Genomic DNA, 13,014 nt, shown 5'->3' with positions numbered 1-13,014 from the left:
TCAGTCTGCTGCAAGGTCTTTGACAGCGATGCTTCTAGACAACTTTTTGTACGGTTGTCCTTTTGAGGAACTTTTTCCCAGTTATTCTTTTTTCTATTACTAAGTCCAGAAGACTGGTGCTTATTCTTTAATGTTCACTAGATTTTTATTTGCCTTTTTCATTTGAAAATCTTTAGGATTCATCTCTAGCATTCAAAACTGAGGTTTTAGAATCTTGCGAACTAAAATGTACAATTATTTTAGCCAAACAGATGGAGTTTGAGTCACTGGTATATAATACTACTTATCAAAGCAGTCTGCAACAACTAGTGATAGTTTTAAGAAACATGCTAAATTGTGGTTTCAAAAAAGACAAGATTACATTCTGCCAGAATTAAACCCTGTAATCTTACCAGTGAGCACAGTATAGAATCAGTATAGCTTTGTTTGTTTACATTTGTATTTGTGGTCTAAATTGGCAGGCAATAAAGCTAGGCTTCTCAAAAGTCCTGGCAAGTAACAGTGTAACAAAAAAGATGATAGATATGACAAACAGATGTCTAGGCTTTGTGTATGCATGTGTGTTTAAGCAATTCATGTTGATGTTTCTACTGGAAATGTTCAATATTAAATCATTTGAATTTGAAAGGGATGTACTATTTCAGAATAATGTTTTTGTTAGTTTAAGATGTAAAAAAAATCAACGTGCATTTCTAGAATTGTGACCCTGGCCTTGCACAGACATATGGCAATGACCTTGAAGGTTCTTAAAGGAAATAACATGAAAAGTCTTTATTCAACAACTATTGATGATAAACAAACAACCAAAGTCATTCAAAAAAATTATCATGTTAAATTATCTGCCCTGTCAAATAGCAAATATCAATTTATTGTAACCTGAGACTGCCCAGCAGCTGTCTTAGATACTTCAGTAATCTCCAAATGGATTTAATTGCATTGAAATTATTTGCCTGCATTGAAATTACTTGCCCATAAGACATATTCTGTATGCCCCATACATAAGCTGTTCTGTGTGGGCACCAGAAAGGTGTTTTGCTCGGAGACCTCACAATTACCCTTTCATAAGAGTGATGTCAGAAACTTCAGGTAGGAATAACTGGATAGCCTCTCACCTCCCTTAACCATGTCTGGCCAGTATGGGAGTGCATGATACCGCTTCACTCCAACTGTTTCTAATTGCCCATACAACTACTTCTGGAGCAGAATAATTTACATGATGTTATAACTCGTATCAGTGAGCAATGAGAACAGTCTGCACAAGGCCTAGATCTTTGAACCAGAAGATGTAGCCTGTGGTCATCTTGGTCCATGTCTGTTGCCAGGCACCTCAGCTATGTTAATGTATACTTATACGTTGTTATCATGTGTATCTATACAACTGTTCAGAATTTGGGCTGTTGATTCTGAACTCCACATATTTATACATTGTTAGGCACTTATAGTAAAGCAACAGACAGCAATTTAAATTTAAATTTTTACTTTGGGTAACTTTCATGCCTATCAAGGTTTTGACTATTAATAGTCTTGTATATGTTAGATTCAGTAGATTAAATGTATGCAGTTCAATTATTCCATAAGTAGTTAAATATTTGCACTTCAAAAATATTAAATAGTAAGATTTTTTATATCAATTCAATATTGTATTATTACAGCTTTTATGAGATTTGCCTCAGCTTTCAAAGAAAATGTTTTGCATCTTCATTAAAAGACATGTTCTTTAACAATCCCATGAGTAGTTGCTTAATACAGGTTCAACTGTAGTTTAATTTTGTCTTCATAATGTCAACAAATTATTGTAAAATGCGTCATTTAAGTGACCTTAACCACAGGGGTGGCTAGTGTACTAGCTATGAATCAATACAGAACTGAATGCCAGCCAAAGTAAATTTTAAAGTATGCCTGCTTGTATTTATTGTAGTGGATAGTGAATATTGTTTAGAGTGATGCCATCAGAGCTGAAATTTTCATGATTACAGGTCTATTTTTACATCTTTTTCTTTCTTTATTTGTAAAGAAAGCTAAAATAATGTATATTTTTGTCCCCCTTAAAAAAGGAATTTTTATATAGAAAGAAATCTAAGGTCTATGCACTTTTATAGAGGGACCACTTTTCAGGGCCATTTATTTTAGTGTTCCTTTTGCTTTTATTGCAGATATGCTAGTTTGAATAGAAAACTCTCTAACATCCAATTTCTTCATCTCCTACATTATACAGTGGAAACAGAGAAGATAAAAAGTTGAACTGAGAAGGGATTTAGTCACTTGTTTACCAATACTTTCTTTAATAATTGGCAAATATATTTCCTCAGCAAGATGAAAATGAAAGGGTTTATGCTTGTATGGTGATTAAATAAATAACCACAACTCTTCCAGTATGAGAATTAAAGAGCATTGCTCTTGTATTTGGAGTTCTTTTCATTTGGATTAATCTAGTGTAACTGAGAGAAGGAAGTAATCAGTGATGAACAATGTAATTTAGAGATTTATTTGCTTAGTTCATGCAGGTTTTGAGTTTGTTTTTATACATGTTGGACGGACTGAGGACCACACTTTGAGATATTCTGAGATATCCTGTTGGGTCTAAGCCTCTTTCTGGTCTTGAAACAAAAGGCAAAACTTTTATTTAGAAAGCAAACTATACCATGAAGAGAGTACAGCTTGAGAAGCTGAAGAGAAGACAAGAAAAATGAAAAGAAAATGAAAGTAAACTTTAAATTGAAAAGGAAGCTTTGAAAAAATAGAAGGAAAGGTGAATCAGCCTAGAGATTGTTTTCTTTAGCATGTGGGGAAAATATTAGCTCAGTGTTTGGCTTCTATCTCTTAATTTTTATATACTGGTTGGACTTAGGTCATTTATATTTAGCCCCTCTCGGAAGTTCCTTATGTTGCTAAATAGTCAGTGCTTTGCTTGACTAGAAGAAAGATTCATGGATCCTTTATTATTCAAGTCCTGTATAAGAAAAAAAATTTCTTTGTGCTTTCTGAAATGATGGGAAAGTAATATTGAAATTGCTCAGAAGTTTTGGGGGCTTGGAGGGATTTCAAAGCTTGTTTTGAAGCTTTTCCTTAAGTTATCCTTACTACATGGACATACATATGTAATTGCGTAGTGTGTAATCATGCTGTTATATATTTTGTTACGTTAAGATTTCTGAATCTGTCTTTTGAATGATAATCTTCTTGCATCTGATCCGGAGCTGAGTAAGTAAAACAAGCTGTATTAAAATTAGCAAGTCTTTAAAAAATTATAGTGTTTCAGCTTAACCATAGATTTCTGCAAAAAAAGTATTGTTTTGAAAACTTAACTGTTCAACCAGTTTGCATAAAAGTGTTGTGAGTGAAGTCCTTCGTTGTTTTAGACAGAGTTCATGTTTTTAATTTTTTCTGCTTCAAATGATGGCAGGATTACATACAGAGCTGATTTTATAATTAGTTTAAAAAAATCTTGGCAAACATATGTAGTGAACGTAAATGATGTTTTATGTGATTTTTGTAGAGTAGTCTGTATTTTATTTCTCTTATACTGTATTTACAATTAAAGATGTAGAATAACTGCATACAATTAAACTTTTACTTTTGAGTTTAGAAAATCAAGGTATTCTTTATCTTCAGCTCATCTGCTTTGAGTTTAACATATCTTTTTGGAAAAAAAACATGTTTGTAAAGGATATTAAGTTTTGTTTGGCCTTCCTTTCCATTTAAAGTATTCACTGGACCCTAATGTGAAGTTGTGATCCTCAACGCTGATTGATATATAAACATAAGGCAGATGGTGCAGAGATGATTCTGATGATAATTCATTTTTCAGCTAGTCATGAAGATACTTTGATTACAGTGTGTTTAAGTAATTGTAACACAGTATTCAATGTTAGTCTTGTTGGTAAGGAACACATGGGAAACAAGTTACGCGTTATTCAGGCCCAACAAAGGATGCACTGTGGTGTAACCACTTTAATTCCTAATGCTAGATTAGAAACATAGGACTTTAAAATATGTCATACAGTAAGGTAAATATATTAAACATAGTCTAAGTAAAAAGTTAAGTACATAGTTTTTGACATAAATATTTGTTTTGGAAAGTATTTGTCACTATATGAAAGAAGCCAGTATGCTTGAATTCAGATTTCACTTTGCATGCAGTTCGTTAAAAAGTCACATGCTTGTTTTTAGGTTTACATGAGTCCTGGTTATAATGCAGTTTACTTTATCTTTTGTAAGCATTTTAAATCACAGTACTGAGAAAAAGGTAAACAACATTCATGAGATTTAGTTAGAAAACATATTTTGTTTTTACATCAGTTGTTCACAGTCATCTGTGATAGTGAGCAGTGTTTACAGAAAATGCTGATGGCAATTAGCTGACAGTAAAACACAAGCAGTTACCTGAAACAACAGTGTGTTAAAGAAAATCATACCAATATTTTTAAAACTCTTCCAAACAGATATAGTTTAAAATTTAACATTGTCTACTCCGTAATTGATTACCTGTTTTTTGTCTGTTTCTGCAACAGGATAATTGACCGTCTAGATGGAGTTCGTTTGTTATGGTCATTGTTGAAAAATCCTAATCCAGATGTTCAAGCAAGTGCAGCTTGGGCTATTTGTCCTTGCATTGAAAATGCTAAGGTGATAAAGTATTTAAAATAATATTTTTGTTGCCTATATACTTGCGTATAATTTTTACATTTGGATGATTGTCAACAATACTGTGGCATTTTTTACTTACACTCTCTCTACTTCATTCTTTTAACTGCTTTAAATAATTGATGTATTTATTTTTTAACACAACAGTAGGCTTCCATCTAGTGCTCATTATAGCATTCTGTTTTGCCTTTACAGTGTTTATTTTATTTGGAAAACATATTTTTATAACTTACTAGGACCTAAAAATACTGTTCCCAAATAAAGCATACTGAAAATGCCAATCTGACAATGTGGGAAACAGAAATCTTCTATTGATAGGCTATGAACAGGACAGGTAGTTGTAGCTATTCTCCACTATGAGGTACTTTAGCTGTTCTCAGGAGACAATCTTTTGGGTTGAGAGCGTATTTTAGACTCAGTGCCAATGTAATCCTTAGATTCTCTGCTCAGACTGCCAGCAAAAAGTGCCGTTTGTGAATAGTAGTTGTTGTGTGGGTCAGCTGTGTACAGAAGACTGAGCTATTCATTTATTTCACATCAGCTTCCAAAGAGAGATAAAATAGTGAGTATTATCTGTAACTCATCTTCAGTGAATTGGTACCACTGACCTGTGGTAAATTAAGTGGGGAAGGCTTTGTTTCTCATTCCATGTTCTCTAAAATAGTTCTTTAAAATACTAAGCATACTTTTAGCCTTAACACATGTGCAGTAATATCTTCCATTTCTAATCCACATCCATATTTATAACAACTTTTGTTTCTTCTCTCTACCACAGATATATATCCTTCTACATATCATTTGAGAACCTGAAACTATAAAAGGGGGAGAGCCTTAGAAGTGCTAGATATCCTTAGCATCCTTTGCAAGCAGTGTTTCCTATTTGGAATTGAGCACTATATGGTTGCTATTAATTTATATTGATATAGATGTAGATTAGATAGATAGATAGATGTACATATAGCTATATTGATGAAGTTATTGAAAGAACATTTGCTCTTGATTTTTATAACTTAAAACTTTTTTACTTTTCTGTTTCTTCACATTGATTTCTACCATGACAGCTTCCCTGATATTTTTCAAACATGCCAGTTATTCTGAATTATTTTTCCATCTTTTTTTTCTGAACATAGACTCGTATATAAAAGTCCTGTTATCTACTGATGTAGTTCATACATGTCTCTTCTATCAAGATACGGCTATACCTGCCTCTCTCTCTAACGATATTTCTATAGTTGAATGTTAAAATATCACTTTATCGCTCAGTAATGAGGCAATACTTATTATGTATAAGACTCCATGAGCAGTAGTGCCAGGGTAGAGCTCCACTTTCCCGGAATTCCCACTTTAAGCGCCTTTTCAGAAGTTATTGGGTAGGGGACAGCTACTGAAATCATAGGCTACATGGATTTTCTTCTTTGTTTTTTCCCCTTGGGTATTTAATGAGTTTAAGCTATGTACATCCTCAGTGTATCTGTCCTCCTTTCATCTCTCATGGCTGCCTGCCCAAATGCTAATCTGTGACCCCACAAAGAGCTCTTTGTATGAGACTGAGGCAGAGTGGCACGCTGACACAAACCTACCAATACCCTTTCCTCCAACACTGAATGGAAAGAAAGATGTATAAACAAATGATTATAGCCACACAGTGGATATGCAGGAACTATCTATGTAAGCAAAAAAATTTTTTTTATTCACAGTTAATAATATTTAACTGTTTAAATGATCTTCCGAGAAGCACAATTCAGTTTATGCAGTACTAGGTTTGAAGTCAGTGATAAGGGTACAATTTTAAAGGGATTATATGCATTCTGGCTTTTCCAAGCCTGTACTTGAGACTGCAAACCATGTTTCAAATAGCTTTGAGATTGGATTCTGCATTTGTTTTCTTTTTTTGTTTGTTTTGGAGAAGCTGTAGTGTTTGTCTTCTGTAGTGCGGAGTTTGGTAGATGAAACAGAACTTGTTACCAGTATTAGAAACAAATTTTTATGACAATGTTGTACAGCATGCATTTTCTTGCACAAACACCTTCTGTACGTACAAGGTAAAGGTTATTTTCCATGATATTTATGATGGAGCTAATCTATCATACTGACCTGGCTCTTATGGTCAAGGTATGTGAGTACATGAGTATCTCTCATGTACTTATCTCACCATATCTTCTTAAGATTGGGAAGTCTACTATTTCTGTTTTACAGTCAGCAAGAAATGAGTCACAAAAGGCCAAGGCCTCAATTCTCAAAGGTAGGTGCCAGCCACTTCTGAACATTTGGGTCTAACTAATTTCTCCATTGTCAAAAAGGAAGTTAATGGCAAGAAGGGAGTAGAATCCAAGTGTCCTTAATCCTAGATTATCTATGACAGCAGTTACATTATGGTAGCTGGAGTACTTCCCATAGAATAGAATTGTAGAATTGGATTAGAAAGTACTGCTTAGTGCATCAGTATGATTTAGGTTAGTGATATTTGGTCTGTGGCAGATTTAAGACTTTTTAAATAGAGGATGTAAGTTGTACAGTCTCGTATATAGACTGTTTCATCTCTGACAGCTACAATATCAGTTTGATGTCAGTCATCACTTCTGTTTACCAGTGTTAGTTCTAAGTATTTTTAGCCTTAAGACTGTTTGTAGAACAAAGATCTTGCAGGTTGGCAGTGATATAATTTCAGTGGTAGAAATGTCCTAGGAAAATTTGCACAGCACCTGTCACTGCTACTTGTGAGCCTAAGACAAATATAACGTGATTGTGGACAAATTAATTTATGCATTTCTCTAAAAAATAAAACTAAAAAAGGCAAGAATAGCATTAATTAAAAATAATTATCTTAATAGAAGCAGATTCCTATTAATTAATTCCTTACTTCCAAAAGGAAAAGTTACTACTGCAGGCACATTGGTAATGGCAAAGTATTAGCACACTGTCCAAGAAACACACATGATTGTGAAAAATTGCTGAGAAAAGTCTACTCAACTCTGTTGATGTTGGAATGGCAACATTTGGTTATGATGCTACTTTGAAAAGCAGTATTTATAGTGTTCTCCCAGTATACATCAGTCCAAACAAGAATTTAGAGAAACTCTACAAAGATGTTATTTGGGCTATTATAAATTTCATCCAAGGGCATTATGCCAATAACAAGGGTGCTGCCAACTTGAGTTTGTATTAAAATACCTATTTCCTCAGAGAGTAACCTTTAAATAGTATGTCTTGAAATTAAAAAAACATATATTGTAGAGGTTTTTCTCCTTCCTTGTGTGTAGTAGAGTTTTGGGACAAACTTTTGAATAGGAATGGTAATGGCAGGCCCACTTCTTTCCTCTGTCTTTTGTCTGTGCTTACATATCAGCTTTCAGATGTTTCAGTTTTAACCTTTGTTATTGCTACAACTCTAAAAGCTTTCTTAAAAAACTTGAGGAAGCTCATTATGTATGAAGTCTGTCAAACTAACTTAAGTAAACAGTCTGGGAGTGGGGATTTGAGGGAAGAAAGAGGGAAAGATATTTATTCTATTTTCTTAAAATCTACTTGTAAAATGACGTCTCAAACTTCTGTGATAAAGCAGTTTTTTTCAAGTTTGTTGCATCCCTTTCAGTCCTGGAGTGGAATTTCATAGGCCTGATGAATAGTCAGCCATGTAAAGATGCCTGTGTATCTCCTACGTATGGGGAAAGAGAATGTCCATGTTGGCCCAAAAATATCAAAACCAAAACTAAACCAGGTTTAAGTGGCAAGGGCCATGAGGTGAGTGTGTGTGAAGGTCCAGTAGCCTCCATATGTAATTGCAAAAGCATTATATAATGAGGATGTGATTCCCACCGGAGCCAGCAGTCTGGAGTAAACCTGTGTGGGTGGGAAATATGCTACGGATGACCCATGCTATTTAGGCTTTTTATATAGATTTTGCTTGTTATGGAAATTTTAATATAATCATATGTATAAAGCTACAGAGAACCTTTCTATTTAAAAGTAACAAATAAAGGTAGTTGAACTTGGAAAACCTTCTGATATTTAACAAATAGTAAAATTATAACCAGTTGCTGTTTTAAATGAATTAAAATGCTTTGTTTACACATTTTACTAATTGAAAATGTAGTATATAAAGATCAGTAGTTCCCCATAATGCGGTGTTGTTTATTTTGTTTTTATATTTTATAAATTATACTTAAATAGTACCAATACATTTCTGTTTATGTACCATTCTTTGGTTAAGCCCATGATGTCAAAATTCCCTGCTTGAGTATATACAGCACTTTCCAGTTTCTTTGTTTTCCTTGCTATGCTTCTTGCATTTATATACAGAAACCTTGGCAGTTTAAACTTAATGCTCTTACTGCTCTCTTTCCATTTTCCTACTTGTTTTCTCTAAACATTATCCTTTTTTAACATCATTCATACCTACTTCTCTATATTTGATCTCATTTTTATGCAGTTTTGAATACCTCATATCTGGATGTCGACTTTCCAAATCTTAAAGTTTTTATTACGAACTAAACTTTGAGAAATCTACTATAAGAGATCCAAAAGGAGTTTTTGGCTTTCCCTTCAGGCCTTCCAGAGCACCATGCTCCCTGGAGAGTTAGGAAGCCCAGGAGGTCGGAGCTGGCCCAGTGAATCGGTAGCTGCCTGCCGTGCTTGCCGGGGTGCAGAAAGAGCCAGCCTGTTGGATGATTCTTGACACAGGCTGCCTAGGAGCTTAGTGAACCAGCTGTTCTGGGACGTTTGGGATCTTAGAGACTTGTTCTCCTATATATCCTGAATGGACTGCCATAAATTGCCCAAAGGCCCCTGAGGCCTACCAGTGATGCCCAGTTTGCATAAAAACACATAGCCTAAAAGCTGGGAAGGAAAGAGAGACTAAGAGCATAACCCCTGTCTCCCTCACTGGGGAGCCTCAGATCCTAAGGTCCATGCAGAGCAGCTGCCTGGGAGCTTGGAGAACATAAGAAGCCCAAAAGCTTGGGAGCTTCTGGAGACCTGGCCTTCCAGCTGTTTGGCAGCCCATCAGGCAAGAAGTCAGGGAAAACCAGAAGCCAAGCAGCCTGACAAGCTACTCACCAGCCATCTGGCTGACAAGAGAAAAGACGAAGAGGCACGTTGGTAATTTAGCCTGTCTTTCTGCCTGGTTTCTGTCACAACTTTTCAAGGAGTCGTCATGTTCTTATGGAAGGTTTTGGTTCCGTTCCATTAGCATTTTCTGATGGAATACTGTTCCACTGGAAAATATCTGACGACTTTTCTTTTAACTTAAATTATAATAGCTACACATACTAGTCAACAGCGTGTCATGTTGCTTCTGTACTTTTAAATTAGACTTGCTAATTGGATATAAAAATCTATAAAAAGTTTAAATCCCATCTTCCTCCCATTTTTCATCTCTTTTCTCTTTTCTTTTTTCATCTCTTCTTTGTTTTTCTTGCTTGTCCATCTCCATTCTTTCTGTCTTTACCCTCTCATTTACCACATGGGACTTCCATAGATTTTAAGGCAAAAAAAGAGCACTGAGCATTGTGTCTGATCTACTGTATAATATAAACCAGAAAATTTCAAGCAATCATTTTATCTGGCCCAGAAGCTTTTGGTTGAACTATAACATATTTTATACTTCATGCTTGTTGTTCAAATTCTCAGTGGTCTGCAATTATAACTGCTACAATATGATATGATTGCCTTGCCAAATAGAACTCTCTAGTTTATGGAACCTTGCCAGAGTTGCAAAGACAAAAACAATAATTGTAATAACAACTTATTATTTTGTGTTGTCACTACATTGATTATTTAGCTAGGCTGTCCTCAGAAAATTTTGATATTACTGTCTTGCATCTCTGCAATATTAAACTACATAGTAGTGTTAGCTATCTCATAAATACATTCATAATTTTATGATGAAGTTTGCTTAAACATTTGTTTGGATTTATGTTCAATGTTATCTATTTTTCATACTTCCATTATTATAATGCTTTTCAAAATAATGTAAAACAAATCATGACCTTTTCTCTATTGTGGCCTCAAAGGACCTTGATACTGGTGTTTTCACTGCTTCTGTAAAAAAGAATAGGGTTTTGGCATTCATTCAGGAGTGAACTTCAGTGAGAGCTGCAAGTAGGAATAGGGGGCAGAAAAGGAAACGTAGTTGTAGTCTCCCAGACTGAAAAGAAAGAGAACAAAAGCAAAAAGGACTGCTTGAAGTTGCACCAGCAACTGTGAAGGCTTTTTTTTTCCCCACCATCTTTTTGAGAACATGCGTTACATGCTTTCTTGGGCTGTACACTTGGCTAATGGACTTTTGTTTCTTGAGACTATCAATAGCAATACACTTGCCAATATTTAGCTGTGTGATGATCAGCTCCCTGACGAGCCAGGAGAAAGCAGTTCTGCTCTTCCAAACTGCAGAGTAGCCCTGGAGCCATTTTATAGCTACTAATATAACACTGAGATTGCTCTAGCTGTAGCTGCTTCAGTGAGGTGAGGCGAAGAGGACAGGAAAATCCATGTTGATTGTCTGCTACTATCCAGCCCTTCATTTTCCCAACACACTGTACAGAGGCAGAGATGTGAGATGTAGTAAACTAGTCTTATCCTGAAAGGTGGTTCTTCATCAGTTCTTCTGCAGTGGAAATCTCCACAGCTGTATAGACAGGAATAAAATTTGCCTTTAAATATAAAATAATTTGAATGAATAGTAACACTGTATTGTTTAATATGAAAAATGAATAGAAACTTCCATATATAAATAGTTTTTTCTTTTTTCACTGAACAGCTGTAATATAGAACTTTACCTGTTGCATGTCTTTATTTTGTATTTTAAATTCGGTTGTGCTTCACTAAGTCATGCAACTGGAGGTAGAGAATGGAAGTGGACAGCTTGCTTCGTTAAAGTAAAGGTAGCTTAAAGATGATTCTTGATAATTAGAGTTTATTTGCACAGCCATACCATCACTTTTTTGGGCAAAAGCAATTGAATTTGACAAATTAGCTGTGACATCTTAAGCTTTTTAACATGTTCTAAGAGTAAAATACTACTTGTTTTTAGTGGAGAAACTTTTATCTTTAGAACAGAGTATTTTTAAAGATAAACACAATGTGTTTTTATAATGCGGTATTTAGGTTTAAATCTTTCAAATAAAGAAACCAGTATTCACTTTGGAAGGAATAGGAAAGGAATCCAGTTACAAAAGAATTCCGTAGTGCCTGTACAAGAACTGTATGTCTCAACTTAAGGCTGATGAACTTTATTTCCTTAATGAAAATAACCACAAAAATACATATAATATGATGACAAGAGAACTCAAAAATCCCAAATGTTCTCCTTGTGTAAATACTGCAAAGATCAAATGATTTTTACAAATCTGCCTTTTCTGCAAATATTGTAATGCTTTCTGCTCCTAATTAAAAAAAAAAAGTGTAAAGCTGGTCTATCTTAGGGTATTTCTGCTCTTGTGAGAAGCCAAGAATTAGCTGAAAGTAAAAAAAGTTTAAAAAGGAAGGGAAAGTTAACTAGATTTTGTTAATAGTTATGAGGTTCAACAAGATGAAAGTATTGTGATTAAAAAGTAGCAGGATGCAGCTTTTATTAGCATAGTAGGTAACCTTGCAGTCCTCAACGTCTATGCCAGATACTTGGTTTTACTGTTTGAAATTGCAAACTCCTCCTTTGAATCCAGTTTTGAAATAATATTTATCATACTTTCTGAGGATAAAAGCTTTGCTGTCCACTTGTTAGAAGAAAGATGTGATCGTGTGAAGTCATGAAATATCCTGTTCTCTCTTTCAGGCTTCTCCAGACATTTAAAAAGCATTTTAACAATCCATATTTTTTCATACCTATCACCTAAGATTAAATATTACATTAAAAATTGTAATATAATAGTGATGAATATCTAAAATGAAGATATTTCCTGTTAATACAGTAAAACCTTCTTGCTCTGACCCTTTTTACATTTTTATTTCTTCTATAAATGTTACTGCATTTAGGCTCTTTGTTCAGCTCAGGAAATATTACTTGTTAAACTAGAAGCATTCAGTCTATCATTAACACATACATTCAGATGTATAAAATAAAACTTTTTATTTTATTGCTTATCAGTAGGAATGATTTTATCAATGTTTATATCTATAAAAGCTGGTTCTTACAATTCATCTCACAATGCCATATTTTTTTTCTGCTTAACTTGAACTGAGTAGCCTTGTTAGGACAACAAAGAAGTAAGGTTTTATCAAGATAAGTAAAGAGGGGAATGAATTTGCTAAATTCACTTAAATGCATTTTTCTTATTTTTCTAGTTGTTTGTTGTATAGCTGTATCCTAAGATGTTCTCTAAGCATTTCAAAACATTAGAAGTCTATATTTGTTGAATATCTTCATATGTAACT

At 34.3% G+C, this 13,014-nt stretch overlaps 1 protein-coding gene across 1 annotated transcript in view; it reads left to right on the top strand.

Moving 5' to 3' along the window:
* The window catches only part of ODAD2 (outer dynein arm docking complex subunit 2), a 96,235-nt gene that overhangs the window by 50,571 nt on the left and 32,650 nt on the right, over positions 1-13,014 (top strand). Inside the window, exon 16 of the mRNA XM_013949258.2 lies at positions 4,512-4,626. Within this exon, the coding sequence (XP_013804712.2) occupies positions 4,512-4,626 (115 nt within the window). The remainder of the gene's footprint in view (positions 1-4,511; positions 4,627-13,014) is intronic.

Source organism: Apteryx mantelli, chromosome 2 (genome assembly GCF_036417845.1).
Source record: "Apteryx mantelli isolate bAptMan1 chromosome 2, bAptMan1.hap1, whole genome shotgun sequence".
Classification (NCBI taxonomy): domain Eukaryota; kingdom Metazoa; phylum Chordata; class Aves; order Apterygiformes; family Apterygidae; genus Apteryx; species Apteryx mantelli.
Note: the sequence above shows the minus strand (reverse complement) of the source record. Positions and strands in the feature narration are given on the sequence as shown.